The following is a 26,346-nucleotide window of genomic DNA, read 5'->3' as shown; positions in this document are numbered from 1 at the left end:
CGAAAAGATATGTTGTGCATTTTATATTTTTTTGGATAACAATAAAATTCGTTATATACACACCTTGTTTATTCTTTTCACCGAAATATTTTGGTAGAAAATGTGTCAAAATATTGACGTTATGTGGTAGAAGGTTTCTGAATTTTCGGGAGTATATTGAAAAACTTTTGAGTGCCGCTTGTTTAATTTCCGGGAATTGTTTATAGTGCTTCGAGCGAATGCAATGTTGCCACCTCCTATATTATCCACATTCTGTATGTTTTTAAGTTATAAGTTTACCAGTTCACATTTTTAAATTTCTACAAAAAAAATACTTAAATTAATTTTATTCGCTGTAGATTTTTTAATCATTGTAGATTATTATTAAGTGTAGTGCAACGTCTATTATATTTTAAATATATTTTTAAAAGTTTAGTAAACTGAAATAATGAAACTAAATAATGAACAATTATAGCAATTATTCAACAGTTCACAATCAGGGATAGATATGTAAATAGTCAACGTTTGACTTACATTTAAACAGATCAGCTGAATGAATTTTTAGGTTATCCAATTCATTTGAGATTTTACTCGGGACAGTAAACCTCTGACAAAACGAAAAGAAGGCAAGTGTAAGATAAGCCTGTAAAAATATGTTTTTTATTCGAATAGATATATCAAGTATTTTGGTGTTTATTCACAAAAACAAGAGTGTAAGATAATCCAATAAAATTGTCATTTAAAAAAAATTACGGGCAAGCTGATTTTTTCTGAGTTTGTCAGCGACTGTCTTCTGAGTGTAAAATGAACAAAATCGGAAATTTTCTCCTTGCGGTTTTTGAGCAATAGGGGTGGTTTTTTTAAAACTGTACTACAACAAAATAATTAGAGGCAAATTGTACATAAGAACAATCTTTATAAGTTCGCCTAATGATTTTTTTTATAAGTTTATTATTTCCGGACTTAGCGGCCGTTTCATGAGCCCTTTGGGGTGGTTTTCAAAAAGTTTGTTTTACAGCAAATTGACACGTATGAGTTGTTCATAATAAATGGACAAGCAACTTTTCCTCGTGATTTTTTTTGTAGTTTCATTATTTTTGGAGATAGCGTCCTGTTCATGAACAAATTGGGGTAGTTTCATTTTTGTTTAGTTCTACAAATTTACCAACTTAAAGGTGTTCATATTAAAATTACATGCAAACTTCCCTATGATATGTATTTATTTCCCCAAAACGAAACATGGAATTCATCAAGTGAACGAATATTATAATTTTTTTTTGATTTGTATCGTCTTCTTTTGTGTGATGGACCTGACGTTGACTCCTTAGATTTATTGTTGGTTTCTTTTTTTTTGCAAAGGTATATGTGCTCTTATTTTGAACGAGTTTCCTAGGGTTAATTTGCTGAAAAAAGAGTAACATTGAAAACTACCCTAATTTGTTCATGAACTGGACGCTATCTCCAAAAATAATCAAGCTACAAAATATTCATGAGGAAAAGTTGCTTGTCCATTTATTATGAACAACTTTCATACGGGTCAATTTGCTGTAAAACAAACTTTTTGAAAAATCACCCCAAAGGGCTCATGAAACGGCCGCAAAGTCCGGATATAATAAACTTATAAAAAAAATCATTAGGCGAACTTATAGAGAATGTTCTTATGTACAATAATATTGCGTCTAATTATTTTGTTATAGTACAGTTTTAAAAAACTACCCCTATTGCTCAAAAACTGCAAGGGGAAAATTTCCGATTTTGTTAATTTTAAACTCGGAAGACAGTCGTTGACAAACTCTGAAAAAATCAGCTTGCCCGTAATTTTTTTTTCACTCTCTATACGGCGATACAATTTTACTGGATTAATAGAAAAACAGAGGAGTATAAATTCTCAAAAAATAATCCTAAATAATTCAGATGGCATATGAATGTATTTTGTGTCAAATACACGTGTAAGTGCAGTGCTGTCAAGTATCGCAGTGAAATGTAGTGTTGTTAAGTGTACAGTGCGGTTTTTGGTAAAGCGATAAAACGACGCTCTGGCCTAATTACATCGATCTGCTATCTATCGCAGTTCCGTTTTCTAATATTTGGTAAGTTTTTTACTTGTAATTTGAATTTTCCAAGTCGTTTCTAGTCTTTCTATTCGATGTGTCAACACTGGGCGACGAACAAGCGGAGATCTGGGTAATTGCTTGGTATTCGCGTCTGATTATCGATTGCTGCCGACGCGGCGCGGCGGCTCTCAAAATGTTGCCATAATATTTTTAAATTTTCAAAGTTAAATAATTCGGTTATTATCAATTTATTTTAAAAATGGTAAAGAGAAAATATGTTTCTTTTGGCCAGATCTACCGTCCCTTAAAATACTTGCGCTTATTTCTGGGACACCCTGTATAAACAAGAGTAGAATTTTTTTGTTTTAATAAATCATTTGGAAAATTAATTCAAAATTTATGTTATAGAATTTTAAACTGGAATTTATTCATTTTATGTGCTTAAAACCTATGCAGACTTTTAAAATTTAAATCAAATGTACACATGTACTAAATTAAATTTTCTATTGAAATTGGGTTTGCGTCTAATATTTCGGTAAAACTAAAATACACTCAACCTAATTTAAATAATATTGCATAACCCAGATCACCAGAACAATGTAATAGTCATTTTTAATCTATTTTGAAGGTCGTTTTCTAATTCCATACTATAGCAAATCTAAAAGTTTGGCAAAATAAATAGAACTAATCTTATAAGTATTTTATCAATGTAGTTTAGTAGGTAACTGAAAACTAATGTTTTGATAATCATTCTATAATGTCTATAAATATATGTCCATCTAGAAAACTATAATCTCAGAATAAAGACACAAATTGCGTAGCTATATATTCTGTGTTATAATGAAAACCCATTATTTTCTGATTTACAGTACCTACTACCTTACTGACACAAAATCATAAAAATGAAAATATCTAGCGAAATATTTGCCTAAGGGGTAGGCTAACATAGTGTTTTGAAGAGACCAAATACGTTTAAATTACCTATACGGAGGGTACCGCTTAAATTCCTGTCCCGATGTTAAAGGATGACTATAGAATTTCAATGCATTTCCTATATAAGTCTATCCTTGTGTGGTAGGAGGTTTGACTAAACAAGGATGAACCTATGTCTTGAAACCATTCGACTCGATTTTCTGTCCTCCTTCAATACTGGGACATAAATTCTCTCATTGCTCTTATGGGGAGGCCGCGGTATAAGTAATTTAAACGTATTTGGAAGAGACATACGAATTCTCCATTAAATATCGGAATATTATACTGGGTGTTCCATTTAAAATAAAAGGGTAACTTGCTTTTAAAAGTGACCAATGTTCAATATTAATTTTGCCTTACCCTGTATAACTTTTCGGGTTAAGTTTTTATTTGATTTAAATTACAATGTTTATTTTAACTACTGATTAAGCTACCTTGTAAATTCCATTTTAGGTAGCTTTTTTTAAATTTAAAATTTATTCTTCGTTTTTAGAAAATGTTAAATATATCAAAAATCTTACATTTTAGTCACACGCTTTTCTAATGAAAGTTTCCTTAATTTATTTCTTAGAATCCGAAAATTAATTAACATATAAGGTGTTTCATTACAAAAAAGACTACTTTGATGTGTAACTTTTTTTGGAGACTGTATATCTCTATATCATTTTGAAAATGCTTTAAATAAATCTACATATACTCACTAAATTTCATTTCAATACAAACTATTGTTCTTCTTGAAGTCTCCGCGTTATATGAGAGGCTCCACCTTGTATTTATAAAAAAAAATATTATAAAAATTTAAATAAAGAAGATTTTTATTTTTTTCTATTCTAAAAGACTTTTTTCTTCTCTCTAAATAAAGTCCGCATGAATTTATTCTAAAAATATGAACTCTAGAAATCTCATTTCATTAAAATATCTACAATTATTAGTATGATGAAAATAATCCTCAAAATAAAGTATTTTTATCAAATATAAATTTTTCAGTGTAAATATTGATTAAATAATTCAGGTCGTGCATCATTTATCATACAGTTAAAAGCTTTGCTACTTAAAATTTAAAATCAAAGTCTACATGAACTAAATTATGTCATATTTATTTTTCTTATTGTTTGATTTGTGTTACGGATTTTACATTTCCTGGTCTTATAATATATTTTACATTTATTGTATCTTGGAAACAAAGAGAAATAAACATAGTAATTTAAATGGAAACTAGTTATATATTTTTTTTATAATGCTTACTTAAGCTTCCATAATTTAAACTATTTTAAATATATTTTTATAATATTTCAGAAAAAATTGTTACAGAAATGTTAAGTAAAATAGCTTAAAACTGTCTTTAAGGTGCTATATTATTTCCACAATTGGTTAAAAAATAATAAACAGAGATAAATTGAATTAATGAAGAATGCAAAAAATGGATAAGCCAAACAAGATTTAAGAAAGAATTAAATAAATATGTCAATAAAGATTATTAAATAATGCAATAATTTTCTCAGTTTATTACCAGAAAAATAAAAACCCTGTATTGTTACAAGGAAAAAATATGATTGAAAGAAATTTCATCCTGATGGAAAGACATATCAAAAAGTATTTAACTCCTTAAATCAATGCGACAGAAATGTGTGTTTAAGCTAAAAGTCAATTATTAATTTGCACGATCGTAGAAAAAAGTACTTTTTTTAAATATGGAATTCACTAGTCAATTTAATTTTATTTCTGACTGTCTCATTGTCCAGGACTGAGAGCCATACATTAATATTGAAAATATTAGGCAGGCTTCCTATTTTTTAACTACTATTTTTAATGTTTTCTATTTTCTATATGTTTATGTCTCGTTATATCTTCATTTTATTGATTTTATGGAAAGCGCTGTTCATTAAAATGTTGTATCCTATGTTATAGGGCTTGTTTCTCTCTACATTTTCCTGTCTCACAATGTACCGTTTGTGTCCAGAAAGGGTTCATAGTTTCATAGATGTCGATTTTCGAAAGAAATCAGAACATTTATATTATTTCGTATATTTTTCATTTTATTGATTTTATGGAAAGCACTGTTCATTAAAATGTTGTATCCTATGTTATAGGGCTTGTTTCTCTCTACAATTTTCTGTCTCACAATGTACCGTTTGTGTCCAGGAAGGGTTCATATTTTTTCATTGTTGTCGATTTTCGAAAGAAATCAGTACATTTATTTTATTTAGTATATTTTTCAAATTATTGATTTTATGGAAAGCACTGTTCATTAAAATGTTGTATCCTATGTTATAGGGCTTGTTTCTCTCTACAATTTCCTGTCTCACAATGTACCGTTTGTGTCCAGGAAGGGTTCATATTTTCATTGTTGTCGATTTTCGAAAGAAATCAGTACATTTATTTTATTTAGTATATTTTTCAAATGATTGATTTTATGGAAAGCACTGTTCATTAAAATGTTGTATCCTATGTTATAGGGCTTGTTTCTCTCTACCAATTTCCTGTCTCACAATGTACCGTTTGTGTCCAGGAAAGGTTCATATTTTCATAGTTGTCGATTTTCGAAAGAAATTAGTACATTTATTTTATTTCGTATATTTTTCATTTTATTAAGCCAAACAAGATTTAAGACAGAATTAAATAAATATGTGTATAAAGATTATTAAATAATGCAATAATTTTTACAGTTTATTACCAGAAAAATAAAAACTCTGTGCTGTTACACGGAAAAAAATTGATTGAAATTTCATCCTGATGGAAAGACAGATCAGAAAGTATTTAACTCCTTAAATCAATGCGGCAGAAATTTGTGTTTAAGCTAAAAGTAATTAGTTAATTATTTCATATTTAAAATACATGCATGTAGATATTTGTGTAACTAGCAAAAAGGACATATTTGTTGCAGGACGCCTGAGTTTTGCATCAATGGCTGCAATCATGCCGAGTGTAACAAAATATGCCTTTTGCACATGTTGCACACAACATTTTTTCTACGATCGAATTTAAATTCTTATTTAAATGTTTGTTAAAAAGTTTTTACAGTAATTCACAGAATAATATTACTATTTATTTTTAATAACTTTTTTTGAGTTCATTTTAATTTTAATGTCGCAGTTTGAACAATTCACTAAGGTAAATCGATGGACAAACTTCATTTCCAGTAGTCTTTTGAATTTTATTGTCATTTCTGCTGATGGAGGGCTCGGGTTCTAGTTCTTAAAACGGGTTCTAAACTTAAAAATATTTTCCGGAATGTTGCTGCGAGGTGTCCAGTACTGATTTCCAGGGTTTGACAAATTTTTACAAAAAATTAAAAAAATTTTCTCTTTAGTTAAACACGTCATTTATAATGTCAAGGTGTTTTTGTGCAAAAAATCAGTTATTTTTTGCACTAGTGTAAAAAATTGACTTTTAATAAGGTAGAAATATAGCTACTGTTTGCACGATCGTAGAATAAATAGTACTTTTTTAAATATGGAATTCACTAGTATTTTTTTTTTCATTTCTGACTGTCTCATTGTCCAGGACGGAGAGCCATACATTAATATTGAAAATTTTGGGCAGGTTTCCTATTTTTTAAATACTATTTTTAGTGTTTTTATATGTTGATGTCTCGCCATATCTTTGAGAGTTTTGTCTAACATTAAATGAGAATCTGAACAAATTAGACAAAGATAATAAAGTCCTCTTACTCTGAGTGCCAGCCCACCAAGGGATAGAAGGCAGTTAATGAAAAAGCAAACGATCTAGCTAGAAAAGGAGCGAACGCTCCACTAACTGGACCAGAACCGTTCTGTTTCCCAAGTGGAAACCAACTTAAAACGGAACTCAAAAACCTGGAAGACTCCATCCGTAACATGGAATGGGAATCCTCCATCGGCCTAAGACACCCTCAGACAGTCTAAGAAATTGCTCAGAACTTATGACCGAGAAAAAATAAAGATTTTCCTTTATATAAGTAAGAACAATCTTCGGATTGTCACGGGGTTTAAGAGGACAGTCTACTCAACGAACACCTCAGTAGATTGAAGCTAAGAAACACCGGCGAATGCAGATTCTGTGTGAAAAATGGGGAAACACCAGAACACCTCATCAATGAGTACGCCGAGACGACAATCATTCGTGCATGAAGTTTGGTTCGGCTGATGTCGTAGATGGAGGACTAACCTCTGTAAATTGTCAAAGCCCTGAGACTGGTTTGATGAGTTATAACTCGTTATAACTCAAGGAAGGGGGCCACAATAGATCTGTAAATTCGTGGTTTCTGTTCAATTTCAATTGCGGATTCTAGCAATAAATAATTTCAAAAACCCTAAAAGAAACTCGGAAGTGTATATTACTGAACAACCAGTAAAATTAAGCTCCCAATTGGCTCTCGATTAAGACACTGCCTCCGTTATCAAGAATCTCCACAGAAAATAGGTCAAAAAGTATTGAACTCCTTAAATCAAGGCAACTTGCTGTTTAAGCTAAAAGTCATTGCATAGTTTGTTATAAAAATTAATTATTACATATTTATAAAGTACTTTTTTAAGTATGGAATTCACTACTTATTTTTTTTTTATTTCTGACTGTCTCGTTGTCCAGAACTTGGAGCCATACATTAATATTGAAAAAGTAGGCAGGCTTCCTATTTTTTAAGTGTTTTCATGTGTTTATATCTCGCCATATCTTTGAAAGTTTTCGTCAAAATATTTAGCAATAAATGAGAATCTAAGATAATTAGGCAATGATAACAATAAATTTCCTACTCTAAGTGCCAGCCCATCAAGAGATAGAAGGCAATGAAAAAGCAAACGATCTAGCTGCTATTAGTTAGATCGTTTTTTCTAGCTAGTAGCTAGAAAAGGAGTTCTCGTCCACTAACTGGACCAGAACCGATCTGTTTCCCAAGTGGAAACCAACTTAAAATAAAGCAGCAGTCAAGAACGTATCTGTAACCTGGAATGGGAATTCTCCAACGCTCTAAGACAGTCTAAGAAATTTCTCAGAACTTATGACCGAGAAAAAAACAAAGATTTTCCTTGACTTAAATAACAATAATCTTCGGATTGTCACGGGGATTTTGACAGGACACTGTCTCCTCAACGAACACCTCAGTAGATTGAAACTAAGAAACAACGGCGAATGCTGAAGGAACAACGGTGAATGATTCTGTAGGGAAAATTGGGAAACACCAGACACATCATCACTAAGTGTGCCGAGACGACAACCATTCGAGCCATGAAGTTTGGTCCGACTGATACCGTAGATGGAGGACTAACCTCCGTAAAACCGTCTCAGATACTGACTTTTGTTAAAGCTCTAAGACTGGTGTTGCCCTGGGATTGCTGTCTATTGTCTATGCGGTATGGCGCCGCATTCTATTTTCTTTGGTTTGTATTATTTCTCGTATGCATCTATATTATGTAATTTTCCCTGATGTTTCACCGCTTAACAGCCCTTGCATCATAGTTTTGGCATTAGCATTGGCAAAGACTTGTCCGCCACTGTCCCGTTGGAATGACCCTCTAAACTGCTTCCGTTCATTGCAGAGGAATAGGGTGTATTCGACACTATCAACTTCCTTGCAATACATGCACAAGTTTGAGGTGGATCTCTCCCTTTCATACAAATAGCTGTTAAAGCATCCGTGCCCAGTAAATGCCTGAGTTAGAAAATAGTCTGTCTCTCCAAAACTTCTGTCTAACCAGGTATTAATGTCTGGTATGAGATCATGTGTCCATCTGCCATATCTATCTAGATCCCACTCCTTTTGCTACTCATTCATCAGTATGCTTTTTGCCTCCAATTTTGCTGTCCCTTAGTCTAGCATAGTGCATAGACTAACACAGCGATTAAAATAGCCAGACAAATCTGTCGCGAATTATCAACAACCTCACAGTAAATGTTGAACAGTATCTTCATCCGTGCATAGGTAGTTATTTAAAATTGTCAGGGTCATCTTTTTGCAGCTGCTTTATAAGGTGTAATTCTTTTCTCAATAACCATGTTTTAGCCCATTTTGTCTGTTTTTTATTCCCTCGGCGTTATTTTATAATCACTTAACCAATCATTCCAATTAATACAACGTTTTATAAATAAATCGTTTTTTCATTCATCGTAGAGTGATTGAAAATGTAGTACATCTACGAGTAACAATTAAAACGCTCAGATTTTATGGAATTTCGAAAAATCAACAATTACAAATAAATCGTACCAAATTTAAGGATAAATCTTTGTGAACGACATAGACGCAACTCATATAAACTTTATACGATAATTCTCTTCAATAAAGCTTTGCATTAGTGTCATCACTAAAATTTGTCTGATTGATTTGTCTTAACGATTTATCTAACAACTAATTAGTACAATTTATTGCTTCCAATAAGTCTTTACGTGTGTATTCAGCTAATGAGTGTGCCGAGACGACAACCATTCGTGTCATGAAGTTTGGTCCGAGTGATATCGTAGATGGAGGACTAACCTCTGTAAAACCGCCTCACTACTGGCATTTTTCAAAGCCCTGAGACTGGTGTGATGATATATAACTCGTTATAACCTAAGGAAGGGGGACACAATCACAATAGATCTGTAAGGTCTCGGTTTCTATTCAATTTCAATTGCGGATTCTAGCAATAAATCATTTCAAAAAACCCCAAAAAAACTCGAAAGTGCATATTACTAATCAACCAGTAAAATTAAACCCTCAATTGGCTTTCGATTAAGACACTGCCACTGTTATCAGGAATCTCGCACGAATCGTAGTCAAAGATAAGACCGATGTACTTCGCAGTGGCAGTTAGCGGGCGCGATGACGCTCGTAACGCTCTCACACGGCATCGGTCCATCGATCGGCGCTCTTGTTCCTCTCCGGTCTTCCTGTGCGCCGCGCGAAATCGGGATCTTCCGACATTTCGTCGGGATTTTAGTTGGTGATCGTCGACGGGGTCGATGCGACTAGCCACCCGGCTGACGCTTCAACAATAACAGCAGGAAAAAACGGGAATAAGTGAATGATTGTCGGGGTGGAGTGATCCATGGCGATGTGTAGGATGGTCTACGGTAAGTTATTCTGGCTGGTATTTGTCGTTTTCTTCTTTCCAGTTATCATTTCAAACTAAACAACAAGTTTTATTACGCTGCACAGAGGAATTCAATATTGTATAGTAAATTAAGTGCGTGTTACCCCTTCAATATCTTGTTTATAATAATTGCAATGACTAGACACCTTCTGGTATATTTTGTAAGCTCAATGGGAATGGATCGTCCAGTAATGCCTAAGATCTTTTAAAAGTAGCACGAGTGCTTATATAAAAATATATAATCAAAGATTCTTTGAGTAAGTGCTCTAAGATTTCCGTAACTTTTTTTGACATGATACTAATCTTTCCATGAAGTGGTGGATTTTTCCTTTTAAGTAAGTATACTTAAGGCTGTCCTCATTAAAGTTTCTGGTTTAATAGACTCTTGGAAGAAAAAATAAATCAAAAATAATTTAACGGATATACCTACTTCTTGAAAGATTTTTTGATGATTTGTGTTTGTTGTTTTCTGGAGATACCTAATTCCAATATATAGTTCGTATCAAATAAACTTTTAGTCACGTGATTAAGCTTGCTGCTAAAATTATGCAAACTTATCCTACATCAGAGAGAATTGATATTATTCTATTAGTTCGTGAATGCAGTTGGAGACTGCATTCACCAATTAATAGAATACTTAAATACTCCTGATTTTATCTAGTCTGCGCTTTTTTATGGGGATATGCTAAAGACAGTGTTTACAAAACTTGACCAACTATTGTCGACAACATGAGAGAAATGATTCTAGCTGCTTTTCGATGTAGAACTCCACATACCATTTAAAATGAAAAGATCTTTTGAAAAGACAATCATTTTATGCAGTTAACAGGAAAGAAAGCATTTTGAGCATTTGATTTCATCTAGCTAATTTTTGTCACGTAATTATAGGTTTATATCTATTTCTAATTCTGTAATAATTAAAATATGTTTTAAATGTATCTTTTTATTACCGTTGAGTATTTTACCCTACACTCTGTAATCTTTGTTAAATTAACAAAAGGTAAATCACAGCCACCTAGATTTTTTCAAATTATAAAGATCTATTGACACAAAATCATAAAAATTAAAATATCTAGGAAAAATATCATAATAATATATTGAATATATATGAATTCCCGATTGAACACCGGAATAACATATCGGGGTTCCATTTAAAATAAAGGAGTGTGAAAAGTGATCCATATTAATTTTATCCCACCCTGTATAACTTTTCGGGTCAAATTTTAATTTGGTTTAACATACAATAGTTACTGTAATTAAATATCAGGCTATACAAGGTCAATTAAAATTTAGCTAGCTATTACGAAGTAGTTAATCCGAAAATCAGTTAATATATAGGGTTACAAAAAACACAACTTTGATTTGTAACTTGTTTGGGGACGCCTTGTATAACTCTATATATTTTTAAAAAAAGCTCTCGATTAACCTACATATGCTGCCAAAATTCTATTTCGATATAAACTATACTGTTCTCCTTGCAGCCTCCGCGTCGTATGAGAGGGGCCACCCTGTATAAGGATAAAAGAAGTACCACCAGTAAAGTGTACTCTGTACCCTAATGGAAAATACCTTTTCAGGGCTGTTATTCACAGTCGCCATTTGCTTTGGCATTAAAATATGTGTAAGAGTAGCAAATTTCAAGAAAAACGGTTTACCAATGTTAAAAAATATATTCATTATTATTCATAGGAACTTTTTGTTTTATTTTTATCTGTAGAATCACCCACCAAGGTTAGATACAGTATTTTTGACACCCTGTATATATGAACTCGTATTGGGTTTGTTTATATTTCTATTAACCTCGACAAAATATTATTTCCAATCTTATCAATAATTATAAATAAATAATATAAACAAAACACTATTTCATACGCAATTACATAATTTTAAGAAGTCTACAGCAGTATCAGTGAATCCCAGTCAATTAACAAGAATAAATTATAAATTATTTCACAATGAATTTTTAATGTGACATTATTTCTATTTTATCTGTTATATTTTCTAGGTATTTTATGCATAAAGAATTTTACTGATATTATAAATTTTAGTTATCTTGAAACTTATTTATTATATTATCTGTCATATTTTTCAAAGAATAATATATGAGTTTTAAATATTCTCTTTGTTTAGATAAAATACCAACATAATAATAATTTGCGTTATATCTGTTACAATGTAACAAATGTATATTTTTAATAAATTTGTAATATGTAGGAAACACAGTTTAACATAAATATATCCTCAGGCTATAACTTTTTCTACTAATTATAATTCAAAAACTAGACGTTCTCTAACCCAGTGTGAGTACATATTATCAAAGCAAAACCTTTGAAGGCGGGTAAAAGGACAATAACTCACAATCTTTAAGTTGTTTAATTTATGTTTTTTTGCTTAAAAAAACAAGGGGGGCGACATGTTTCGGGAATTTAAACTATTCCCATGATTCTGATGGGAATAGTTTAAATTCCCGAAACATGTCGCCCCCCTTGCTTTTTTAAGCATTAAAACTTCTTTTTCATCATTCAAAATTTCATCAGCCGACTATTTTTATTAAAAAAAATAGTTTGGGTACCTAGGTCGACTCAGCCTTAAATGAGTACTTGGGATTCACAATCCTGAGGTAATAATAGGCGGTTGAAGCGTAGTGCTAGCCACATTACCTTTCTTGTATACCGAACGGCCCTAGCATGGCAAGCTGTACCTTGCTAAACACTTAAGTATAAAATATAATTGAATTCACTCAATTTCTAGGTTCTTAATAAACAATAAATCGTTTTTCGAAAATAAAACGTGTATCATAAAATTACATATTATGACAAACTTTTCCATCCAGGACCATTATACAACCCAAGATAAATTACAGAATCTGAACTCTCCACTGCTACGACAATACTCTGCTATTTTATGTCACGTAATGATATATTGAAGGCGACTTACTATAGTAATGCTGTAGTTTGGTATTGTAGTAACAATATAACGAGACCTAGTTTCGTAACAACTTTTCAACAAGAGGAAACTAGAAAATAACTCGGTGTACAGATAAACGAACCAAGAAACTTTAGAAGTTCGTTAAGAAACTTGGCAACGTTTATTCGATTTGATTTAAAATTTCATCGAATTTATACAGAGGGATAAACAAAAATCCCTAAAAATTCTTATTATAATATTATTGCTACGAAAAAAAAAGCGAGAGCTTGGCTTAATTTCGAATTAACATGTCACTGTAACTATGGAAACAAATTGGAAACAATAATAATAATTACTCCTTCCAAAATTATACGTTTGTGCTCGTTAGTTTGAAGCGCGACGGAGGATGAAAATCTTCGACAGTGGCCGAGGGATACGTCGAGGATTCTATCAACAATAAAATTCAAATATCAAATAAAATTTTAGAGTGTCAAATACCGGGATCAAGTATCTGGATGACTACATCAAAATTTGATAGTGTCTCAAGTCCCAAAACCCCCATATCTCAAGCAAAATCAGAACTATTATATCTAGTTTGGAATTAAATATTGGTTCGTGTAGTGGTTGTACTATTAATGTTAATATTGTAAATAATAACTAGAATATGCATTAGTGTTAAGTTTGATATTTGTTATTTGTTTATTCTTGAATATTTTGAAATAATTAGGTGTTATGATTTAGTTTTTTATTTTCCAAAAATAAAAATTCCAAAATCTCATATAATTTACATGCAGTGTGCGAAATAAGCATTTCGCGCATTACTTCGCGCACCGGGTCATGGTAATGTAGGAAAATGAAAAAAAGTGTCACTTCGCACATTGCTATCAATTCGGCAACCTTGTCATTTTTTGACGTTTGTAGAAAAAAATATATTATTAAACTGACATTAAGTGTCAAATTCAACGAGTGTACCCACTGTTATTGCTCGATATACAGTTATAATATTAGTTTTTAGTTAATACAACATAATTACCTACAGGGTCTCAACACATCTTTCTCCATAGTTATTAGTAAAAAAAAACATAAAAATACCGTAAAAGCTGAAATAAAATTTACACCCTTGCAATTAAAAATTCATCAAGCATCGGCTTTAAAACTATTTCGTGCTCTAGCTTTCGGTTAATTAGAAATTTATCTACGACCCCATTTAACTAGTTTTAAAACAGCTCGCGTAGTTTTTCAATCTTGCAGCGGGGCGCTAAATTTCGAAGAAATTAATTTATGGACCAAGGAAATTCTAAGTTTCTTAAACAAGTTTGGACTACAACGTTGAATAAACAAATTTAAATCAAAAACTAATTTTAGTTTGATAGTTTTGTTATAGTTTAACAAGAAAATTGTTGTCTTGTATATGTATCTATCTAAAACCGTGATTCAATTTTAGATTAAATCGATATATGCAAGGCCTATTTTTCAACTGGTCGGGCCCTAAGGCCCAAGCAAAATTTCGGGCCCTCTTTTCCAATAAAATTCAAAAATTCTCTTGTTAGTTTGGGTTAAAAAAATAAAACAATTATTTCTATTTTTTTAATAATTTAAAAAAATAAATAAACATTATTATATTCAACAAAATAAATAATGAAAAAAACAATTATATGAATCTAAAGCTTATTTTATTTAATTTTATTTTCCCTATCAGAGGTAACTGTTTTTTTTTCTCTGCTATGTAAATTTACATTTGAAATTATGAACATTTTACAACCTTTAACGGGCCCCCCCAGACCACCGGGCCCAAGGCCCGGGCCTTATGGTAAAATAGGCCCTGGATATATGTACATACAAAAAACTAAAACGCCTGAAAAGGAAACAAGAGTTTCAGTATATACATAAATGTATTGCTGACTAATTTATCAGATCATTGCAACAGAAACCAAATCGGCAAGTTATTATTGTTGAGACAACTGACTTCAAAAATAACTAAAGATATCAGTTAATTTTGACATTTGATATACAGGGTCGTCCGAACTATATTCCGGAAACTTCGGCAGCGCATTCTGCAGATAAAAATATGTAAAAAACTTTGTATAAATGTGTGTTCTAAAACATTTCGTTAAGCTGATACGCCGTTTTCAGGATAGTGTGGATGCACCCTGAGAGTTTTTTGACATGAGAAATTTGAGGGTGCATCCACACTATCCTAAAAACGGCGTATCGGCGTAACGGCGTAACGACCTTGAATCGATTGCCAGTAATTCTATTGGCTGAAATTTTTGACAGATGAATTTGAGAGATCAAATTTCTGACAGATGAATTTTTCAGCCAATAGAATTACTGGAAATCTATTCAAGGTCGTTACGCCGTTACGCCGATACGCCGTTTTTAGGATAGTGTGGATGCACCCTGATTTTAATGTCAATATGACTCCTATTTATAGGGGGCGCCACCTACATGTATTTTAACTGTTTTGAAGAGTAATAACTTTTCGTCCGTACCTTTATAAAACTACTGAGTGAAAAAATATACAATTCCATGATTTTTTACTTAAAAAATGTCTCTTAGTAAAAATCTTAGGTAAAAATCGCTGCGAGCAACTATTCTCAAAATATTATTGACAATACTTATTGACATGTCATTATTGATACATGTCATTATTGACAAAAAAAATAAACATGTTGAGTAGAGTTATTTGAATAAAATGATAAATTTGGGAACTTTTTATTTTTTTAAATTAATTATACATTTTTTTTCGAAAAAAATGATGACAAAACAGTTTCTGTTGAACTCTTGGTACAAAAACATTTCAAATTTATGATTTCAATCTAATAACTATTTAGTCAACATGTTCAATTTATGTCAATGATGACAGGTATTGATAATTTCGATTCCAAATATCTCGAAAATCATTACTTGTAGTGATTTTTACAAAGACTTTTTACGTAAAAACGTCGTAAATGTATACTTTTTACTGAGTAGTTTTATACAGGTACGAACGAAAAGTTATTACTCTTCAAACCAATTAAAAAATATGTAGGTGGCGCCCTCTACAGTAGTAGTCATATTGACATCAAAATAAAATTTCTCATGTCAAAAACTCCCAGACACCAACTTTCATCCAAATATTAACATTACTTCAGAAATTATTTGGAAAAAATCAAAATAAAAATTTAACTTCTACACCCTGTATCTCCGTCACTTTTTTCCGGCATTTTAGGACATTTATACGAAATTTTGCTTATTTTATCTGCAGAATATACTGTTGAAGTTTCCGGAATACAGTTCGGAGCACCCTATATCTAAACTTCCTATTCTTACCTTCCATTACGAATCCGTAGAATTTGACGTTACGAAATTATTTGGAAAAAATCGAAATAAAAATGAAACTTCAACACCCTCTATCTCTGAAACTAACACACAATAGATCTTTAAGGTCGCGGTGACTAACTCCCTCCTAAACATTCTACATCTCTGAAACTAAGCATTTAGAAGATACATTTATACGAGCTTTTTCACTTATTTTTATCTGCAGAATATGCTGCCGAAGTTTCCGGAATACAGTTCGGACCACCCTGTATACTGACATGGGCCTACTATGTTTCTATATGCAAAATATAAAAAACAACCCTCATAATACAGAAAAATGCTAAAACATAAAATAACTAAACAAACGTTTCCTAGACTTTATTATTTAAGTAAAAACACTTGCTAAATGTAAAAGAAAAGGTCATATAGACGCCAGATGACCTCTAATAAAAGTATTTTCTCTAATCGTGGTCGAATGTAAGATAAAAACAAACAAATCAATGCCTGCGTCATTAGAGGCTGGAACAGCATACGCCTTTTTACGTCACGTGTAGACTCCTTATCAATCAATCTTGAAGAGATACTTGCCTCGCCCTGTTACATCCAATTTCAAGTGATGGCATATTCATGACCGTGTTCTTTGTCAAGTTTTCGTTCTTGTTTTGAAGACGCTGTGTCATTTAATGAAATAAACATTGAATTTGAAACTAAAAGAATTTCGGATTTCCGTTGTCTTTATTTATTTTTCTTCCACAACGTTTCGGTCAGAAATATCACTGACCGTTATCAAGTGTGAACTAAATTAAATCCTAAAACTACTTTTGTAAATTGTAAGTAAAAGAGCAGCAGTCTAAACTTTATGTTGCATTCATCGATCTAACGAAAGCCTTCGACTCTGTGAACAGAGATGCGCTTTGGGCAATTATGAAAAAGTTCGGAGTACCAAAAAATTTCTTACAGTGTGTAAAAGCCTCCATAACAACAAGTCGAGAGTGTCACATCACTGAGAGATCCCTTCCTAACAAATACAGGAGAGGAGTTAGGCAGGGATGTGTCTTAGCGCCTCGCCTATTCAACATATTCATGGCAGCGCTCTCCATTATAGTGGACAGCAAACTGCAGGAGAGAGGATTGGGCATTAGATACAGATACGACGGCGGTCTGTTCAACATAAAAAGACTCAAGACAAAAACACGTACAAACTTCATCACAGAACTTCAATACGTTGATGACTGCACTCTAGTTGCAAACACGTTACAACAATTACAAGAAATGTTGAACACATATACCTGGGCATACGAGGCTTTGGGTCTTAAGCTCAACATCGACAAAACCAAAATCATGTGCACTCCCCCGAAAGATCACAACAATGCTATAAAAATCGGAGAAGAACTATTGGAATATGTGGCGGAATTCAATTACCTCGGCAGTTTGATTTCGGAAAAAGCCAATATTGACTCTGAAATTCAGCACAGGATTAGCAGCGCCTCAAGAACATTCTGGAAATTAAAAAACAGGATTTTCTACGATCATGACTTGAGTACAAAAACGAAACTTGCTGTGTACCGAGCAATTAAAATCCCTACCATGGGAGCGAAACCTGGGTGCCGCGCCGTACCGCCGACATTTGAACACATTAAACAAGCTGCAACAGAGACACCTTAGACCACTCTTAAGAATCCGGTGGTTCCATCATGTTTCAAACGTATCGGTCCTTGAAAAAGCTAATTGCTAGAGTATTGAAGTCATGGTTACAAAATCCCGCTTAAGATGGGCTGGTCACGTATGCAGAATGCAAGAAAACTGCATACCAAAATCTCTGCTTTACGGTGAGCTTGTAGACGGTAAGAGGAGGTCAGTTGGACAAGTGAAAAGGCACAAAGACATTTTCCACGAAAACTTAAAGGGGATTAACATGCAGAATGAGTGGGAAGAAGCAGCTCACAATAGAACTCAATGGAGAAGAATTGTAAACTCAGTTAACAGCGACAACCAAAAAGTAAAGAGGCAACAAAGTAATGAGATTTTTGAATGTCCGGAGTGCGGTAGGCAGATAACATCACGTATCGGGATTTTTTTTTGTCCCTGACTATATATATGTTTTATATATACTTGTAATATTTTTAAGTCCTTATATTTCTCATGCATGTTTTCTTTTTTCTTTTACAACTATTTGTTTGTTTATATATGCTTATCTCTGTGTATGTTTATAGAATGTATTCACATATCCTGTATTTGTGCTTCTCATACGAAATAAATAAAATCGGGATTTTCAGTCACAGAAAAGCTCATGAAAGAAAACGCCTTGCGTGACCATCTTCTGATGCGTGTCGAATACTCGTCAGCGAGTAATGGCAGTATATGTAGTATAAATTTCCATACTTGGGTTGCTAAAGATTTTATAATTGCTAGATATAAATACGGCCTTTTTAAATTTGTGCGGGTCCTTTGTGGGCAACCCGCGGGCTTCCGACCATTCTATGTTGTAGTGCTTGGATCACACATGGTCTGCAATGCCCGACTTCATTGTTTCACCTCTTTGCGTATGTTTTTTATATTCGTTAAGTCGTACATGTAGAGGACGTTTTGTCTCTCCAATATACGACTCACCGCACTCGCAATGTACCTGCTAGATGCACTCTTTCTCTTGTTTTGATGATTCTCTTCTACTATCAAAACAAATCAAGTGCTGTACAAAATACAAATATTTGGGCATGGAAATTACAAATGATGGAACGTTGAAAATGTTAAAAGCTACAGAGATGGATTTTTGGAGAAGCAGAGAAATCAAAAAACTTGAAAGAATAACTAATGAATGCATAAGAGATTATGGAAGTTAAACATACAATAGTGGACGAGATAAAGAACAGACAACTTGTATGATAAGGACATTACGAAAGAATGACAGAAATGAATCCCAAAGCAAATTATCAACTAGAAATTTGCAGTAATAAGAAAACCGGGTAGACCGCGAAATTAGCAAGAAGAGATTGAAATATTTATGGAGGAAAATACTCTCGGAGATGGAGAGACAGACAAGCATGGAGAGATGTTCAAGTAATATGGGGACATCCTGTATTAACATAATTTATGGTTGAATCGCTTTTTGAGCGTAGGTGTATTTCTGATACCCACATAGAGGAAAAATACATATACACAAAGCAAATGAAAAGAGGCAGAGAATATAACTAACTCAAACTAACCCTTTTTGAAAATAAACTTACTGGAGTGAGTATAAATTATGGGAAAGACAAAGGGACTCGGGTTTTGTTTGTTCTGCCTTCATCAGGCCTCAATATTCCTGGCTGCGAAGGATCTCGACAACGACAACCGACCAATAATTATGCTCCATTCTTTTTCATTTAATTACGGCTAGAAGCAGTATGGGCGAAATAAACAAATCGATGGAATAAATAGGCAATTTCGAAGGAAAATAGGGTAAATATTTGTAGTAGCTTAAATTATAATTTAAAACAAAGTTTCAAGCTTGATATTCATCATTAAATAGAGAGGAAGAACTTGGAAAGTCCTTTAATTAAAGTACCTACTCCATTAAAAAACACTATGCTTATGTAGTATTATATTTGTATTTAATTTAGAATAAATATAAGAAAACAAGGTATTGACAAGCTTAAATTACAATTTAAAACAAAGTTTCAAGCTTGATATTAATCATTAAATAGACAGGAAGAACATGGGAAGTCCTTTAATTAAAGTACTATATTAAAAAACTCTATATGCTTTATGTAGTATTATATGTATATTTAATTTAGAATAAATATAGAAAACAAGGTATTGGCAGGTCTTATATAGAAACCCTCACCAGTATATACAAAAATGCCAAAACAAGAGTATATAATGATATATAAAACAACCCCAGAGTTCCCAACTGGCAAAAGATGACAGAGAGGCGCGACATCCCCAAAGTTGTTTACAGCAACACTAGAAGAAATTAAAAAAGTCCTGAATAACTATATACAAGCACAAATTAACGAACGAAATACAGCCAGCAATAAAGTAGGTCTCAAAATTAATTTAGAAAAAACTAAAGTAGTGTAAAGGGTGAGTCAACGATAGAGTAAAGTCCATTATCTTATTTGTTTCGAGGTTTACAAAAAAATATTAAATATAAAAGCTATAGGGATGGTTAAGATACACATTTTAAAATTATTATTGAGTATACAAGGTGCTCCAAAAAAGTGTGGCGAATATAACATGTTTTTTTTTTAAATGCAACACACTATTTTTTATTTGATTTTTAGATTCCGCGTAAAATTCCATAACTTTTTTATATATAATGTTATATACCTAAAATTAATAGTTTTTGTTATATTTAAATTTGTTTAAACAAATGTTAGATTGCAGTGGGTTAAAAAATTGTCAATGATGGCATTGATTCTGAAGTTGGGCAACTAAAATTTGGTAGGAGAATTTTATAGAGATATAGAAAAAGACCTATGTAAAGATATTTTAGTTAGATGTTACAGGGTGTTCAAAATATATTTAGGAATTTCAACTACTCAAAATTAAGGAATTTCAATTTTTTTTAAATGGTACACCCTATATATTATCATTTTTTCTGATAGATTTTACCAAACTCTTCAACTTTTATTATGAATGTCATATACCTATTTTTATTAGTTTGCGATTTATTCTAATTTTTTCTATTTTTACCCATATGTTTAATACAATTGCGCTATAACATCATAGTTACCATGACAAAAAGTAATAATTATCACAATTTCATGTCTGTTAAGCAAGTTAAGAACAAAATTTGAATTTTAGTTTAATTTGTTGTAATAAGTATAAATGGTAGAGATAATAGTTACAGATTTTCTTGAAATGAATTGGTCAGTGTGATTGATATACACGGACAAGCTTAGAAAACTACATTTTTTGGTTCAGTACTATATATTATATAGTACTTTGCTAACTACTATAAGGATAGATGTATATTATCTAGAAAACATCTTCAAGTGTGTAATGGGACGGTTTCGCGGCAGTAGTAATAATGGTTTTACCAAATGAATTATAAACCAGAATTACTACGAGAAAAAACTTTACTGTATGTCGAAGAAAATTCATATATCAGTAGTTTTCAGCAATTAGATAATTTAGTATTACCCTAATCTGTGGCTATTCGCCCCGACGAAAAATCCCAAGTGTCATCTTCGAAATTCACTACTGCGATTTAGTTTATTTGAGTAAAAATAATTAATTTTAACTAATACCAGCAATTGTAACTAATTATGAAGCTACTTGTTAAAGGTAAGTAATAAATTGTTTTGTTTTGTCATGGCAACTTTGGTTGTCCCATTTAAAAAATTTGAGATTTTTTAATTTTAATTAGTTCAAATTCATAAATATATTTTGAACACCCTGTATCATTTAACTAAAATATCTTTACATATATCTTTTTTTTCATCTCTATAAAAGTCTGCTACCATATTTTGGTACTCCAACTTCAGAAACAATGGCACCACTGACAATTTTTTACCACACTGCAATTTAACATTTGTTTAAATAAATTGAAATATTACAAAAACTATTAATTTTAGATATATAGCATTATATATAAAAAAGTTATGGATTTTTACGCAGAATCTATAAATAAAATAAAAAATAGGGTGTTGCATAAAAAAACATATTGTATAGCCGCGACACTTTTTTGAAGCACCCTGTATACTCTATAATAATTTTTCAAATATGTATCTTAACCATCCCTATAACTTTTATATTAAACTTTTTTTGTAAACCTTGAAACAAATGAGATAATGAACTTTACTCTATCGTTGACTCACCCTGTACAGGGTGGGTGTCCTATTTTGGTTGAAATCATACGGTATCTCTGTTATTCCTGAAGATAGAAGGATGCGGTTTGCACAAACCCGTACAACTTTTTTGTCAAACGAAAGATGCGGTAAACAAAATTTTCATAGCTCTCTTCGTTTCTGAGCTACAGGGTCTTTTTGAAAATTTTGCAATTTGGGACACCCCCGGTATCTCTGTTATTGTTAAAGGTATCGAGAAAGTGAAAACTGTTTATTGTAGAACTTTTTACGTAGAATACAGTAGCGTAGTTTGTTATTCTACGAAAAGAATATTTTTAAAGATATGAACTATAGTTATGTTTTCTTAAATGGAACACCCTGTATATTTATAAATTATATGATCTGGCTTGCCAAAAGCTTCTCAAAAATATATATCACTCTATATTTATTTTTGCTATTATCTGCAATATTTAAAAAAATATATTAAAAGATCATATTTTATTGGTAGACCATGATTGATAATAAAGAAACTAATGAATTATTAAAAATATATACTAAAAGTTATTTTGAGAGCCACTAATAAATTCTTTATATATTAGGGAAACTTAACTTTCTACCGTTATTTGTAAATCTTGGAAGCTATCGTATCGGAACTTTTGAATATTCCTTTAGCTAATTTACGTGAAATAAATTTTCAGCAAGATGGCGCTCCCCCTCACAACTTATAACGACAATAACAATATTCGAATTTTGTTAAATTTTTTTAACAAAATTCGTTATTATATATTATTATTTCTCCAATCAATGAATTGGAACCAAAGGACCCATACGACACCCTCCCTGAGTCCTGGATTTGTCCTTTTTCGATTTCTGATTTTGGAAATTTTTGAAATGTGAAATATATCGTGGCAACTAACACAATGTGGAACACCTGAAAAATGCAAGCTAATAACGCAAGCTTTTATATATTTGCAAACCCATCCTGTTATAATAAATTCCGTTATGAAAAAAAATATATTCAAAAATTGAGTGGTAATAACAGTTCAAAAGTAAAATATATCAATTCCAAACAAAATTTTAATAAGTGTATGACTATTTTAGTAAATACCATTTTGATTTTTTGTTATTTATCACGGCCTACTAATAAGAAAATGATAAAAATAAATAAAAAATGATAAAATTAAATATTGCCGTAAATAGTGAAAATAAATATAGAGCAATATATATTTTTGAAAAACTCATAGCGAGGCGGATCATATCATTTATAAATATACAGGGTGTTTTTTGAAAATTGAAAATTTTTGAAAGAACGTAACTTTAGTTCATATTTAAAAATATTTTTTTGTAGAAAAACAGAGTACGCCACTGTATTCTAAATAAAAAGTTCTACAAGAGTCAGTTTTCACCTTCTCGATATCATCCATAATAACGGAGATACAGGGACTGCCCCAAATTGTAAAATTTTGGAAAAGACCCTGTAGCTCAGAAACAAAGAGAGCTATGAAAATGTTGTTGACAGCATCTTCCGTTTGACGAAAAAGTGGCAGAGGTTTGTGCAAACCGCATCCTCCTATCTTTACTAATAAGGAGATACCGTATGATTTCAACTAAAATGGGACACCCTGTACAGCGAACTAGTAGACAGAAAAGACATTCTAATAAATAACACAACACTGAAAATAGTAGAACAGTAAAATATATATTTGGGACAACTAATACACAGCTAGGGATCTCTACTACCAGAAATCAACAGTAGAGTAAGTTAGCATGGAGTACTTGTGGAAGAAACTCAATCATATTCAAATATAGAATGCCACTTTATCTAAAGAAGAGAACATTCGACCAATGTGTACTACGAGTCATGACCTATGCATGATGCATGCGAAACCTGGACACTTAAAACGGACATTATAAGGAAACTGCAGGTCGCACAACGCTCAGTGGAACGAAATATGCTGGGAATAACCAAGAGAGACAGTAAAAGAATAGAGTGGATACGACAAAAGACCGAGGTAATAATAGTCCTCCACAGAATCAAATCTCTAAAGTGACAATGGGCAGGACACCTGACAAGAAGGACAGACAAGAGATGGACAACAAAAATTACAGCATGGTACCCACGAGGAATTAAGACACCTAGAAGAAGACCAAACATGAGATGGGACAATGATATTAGGAAATTAGCAGGAATAACATGGGCCCGCATAGCCAATAATAGACAACAATGAGCTCAACTACAAAGAGAGTGTCTTAATAGTGAGGAAGGCTACAGGCTGCCTCATAATCGAAAATGGTTGAATAAGCTGAAAATGATGATGATACAACATACTTAGTGGTTAAACCTGGTTAACACAGGTAGAAGTACAAGTTAATTTTTCAAAAATTGAACATGATGAATTTTATGGTGAACTTACATGATGAACCAGCCCGAAAAATTTCGTATTTCTTTAATTTTTGTACATAGTCGTACGGTTTAGGCTACTTTCCACTATATTTTTGATTATAACGAATTAAACTTTTTTCCTCTCATAAAAATAATAAACAAAACAAAACGCCGTACTATGTAGGTTAATAAGCCCAACTAATCTGTGCATTGTTCAAAGTTATTTTTCACTAGACGAAAATATAAATATTTTCCAAAGAATATGACAAGCGTCTAATAACGACGATATTAATAATTTATTAATGTCACGACCTTAGCATATATCCGTGATAAAACCGAGACAATGTAAAAGCCAACCAGATCGGCACAAATCTAACATTTATCGGAGATAAGATGGCAGATGAATTATGCACAAAGGTGAACAACCGACTTTAATTCTAAAAACGCATTTTCTAGAGTTTATTTAACTTACCTATTTCATCTTTTTTTCAGATAAAACCAAAACAAAAGCTTGATACTTAATGGTTCATCCAAGCGATTTAGGAAAAGTACAAGAAGCGCCACTACTAGGTACAACATGAACATCCGCCCCAAAGACAAGGTGACTGCGGTATTTAGAAGACTGTTCAAATCCTCGAATAACAAAGATGAGGGGCACAACAAGCCCAGCGGATCTGCTCAAGGCTCACCGGCCAGGAGACTGTTAAGAGGTAACTTTTTGACACGTATGATATGTTATTTTACAACTGCTATTTATAAATGACAGTTCGCTACAGTTGTCACTTCCTAAAAATAACAGTTATGAAGATATCAGTGTTCTAAGAGTTCTATCTAGCTCGTCAAGATTTGTTCCAAAAATGACAGATACTGTTAAGAGGTAACTTTTAGAGATGAATGGTTATTTAATGGTCTGTTATTTTAGAAAACTTATTTATTATACAGGATGTCCCAGGCTGAGCGTGCATTAGAAGTTTCTAAGGAACTACAACATCTAACTCGGAGATTTTTTGCACATCATAGTTTCACAACGAGATCTATCGATTAAAAATATTTTCAATATGGCGGCACTTCCGGAAACACCGGAAGTTGACAGCAACTTTCTTATTTTAAATAAGTGCCCCCATTTTTTATTTCATGCTTAAATTCTCTGTAAAATTTTATGAATTTTGATATTAAACACTCTATATCTAACATTGATCGTTTTTGAGAAAAAAAAAATATTTAAACTTGGACGAAAAAAACTGCCTGTCAAAAATATGTGTATAGCCTAAACGTCAAATTTATTGATTATCACAGCCATAAAGAGAAAACATGTGGCTATCTAATTCAAAAATTAAATTGTTCAGATGTCATATAATTATGGCGGTAACTGTCATGGAATCGAGCGATTAAAAAATTATCATAAATCATTTTTTTCAATTGGAAACCCATTTTTTTTTATTTCACTAGTGAAATGGCTTTTCAACTCGTTACTTTTTGACTATACCTACATGTTCCTATACCTAAAATAAATAGTTTGTAAGTTATTTAAGATTTAGTTTTAAAGCGTATGTTTTTCTTGATTTTAACGATTCTAACCAGTAGCCTATGACACTAAACGTCAAGTGATCTAAAACAATAGATCTGGCCATATCATATTATGACGCTTTGTTCAAAAAGCAGCATTATTACCGAGCCAATTTTGCGCTGTTTATTTATCATACGCAATATTATTAATAATATCAACTATTAGATATCACTAAAGAGCGAAAATACGAGATATATTTTTATAAATACACATTTTAAACTCTAAACCAGGCAGTATTTATAATATAGGAAATACAAATAATTCGTTTTCTGACAGAGGGAAATAAATTGTCTAACCGTTTGATACTTAATGTCAAAGGAAGCTAGATAAAATGAAGAAAAATTATACGTTTTCAAATTAAATTTAAAAT

At 32.0% G+C, this 26,346-nt stretch overlaps 1 protein-coding gene across 1 annotated transcript in view; it reads left to right on the top strand.

The window, feature by feature from the left end:
• Positions 1–9,779: 9,779 nt before the first annotated feature.
• The window catches only part of LOC115889223 (ubiquitin-conjugating enzyme E2Q-like protein 1), a 30,192-nt gene continuing 13,625 nt past the window's right edge, over positions 9,780–26,346 (top strand). The window contains exons 1-2 of the mRNA XM_030909170.1: positions 9,780–10,028; positions 24,902–25,119. Coding sequence (XP_030765030.1) covers positions 24,987–25,119 — 133 coding nt within the window. The 5' untranslated portion in view covers positions 9,780–10,028; positions 24,902–24,986. The remainder of the gene's footprint in view (positions 10,029–24,901; positions 25,120–26,346) is intronic.

This window comes from Sitophilus oryzae, unplaced genomic scaffold, assembly GCF_002938485.1.
Source record: "Sitophilus oryzae breed Bouriz unplaced genomic scaffold, Soryzae_2.0 scaffold_811_pilon_pilon, whole genome shotgun sequence".
Classification (NCBI taxonomy): Eukaryota; Metazoa; Arthropoda; class Insecta; order Coleoptera; family Curculionidae; genus Sitophilus; species Sitophilus oryzae.
The sequence above is the reverse complement of the archived record's forward strand: the minus strand, read 5'-3'. Positions and strand labels throughout refer to the sequence as shown.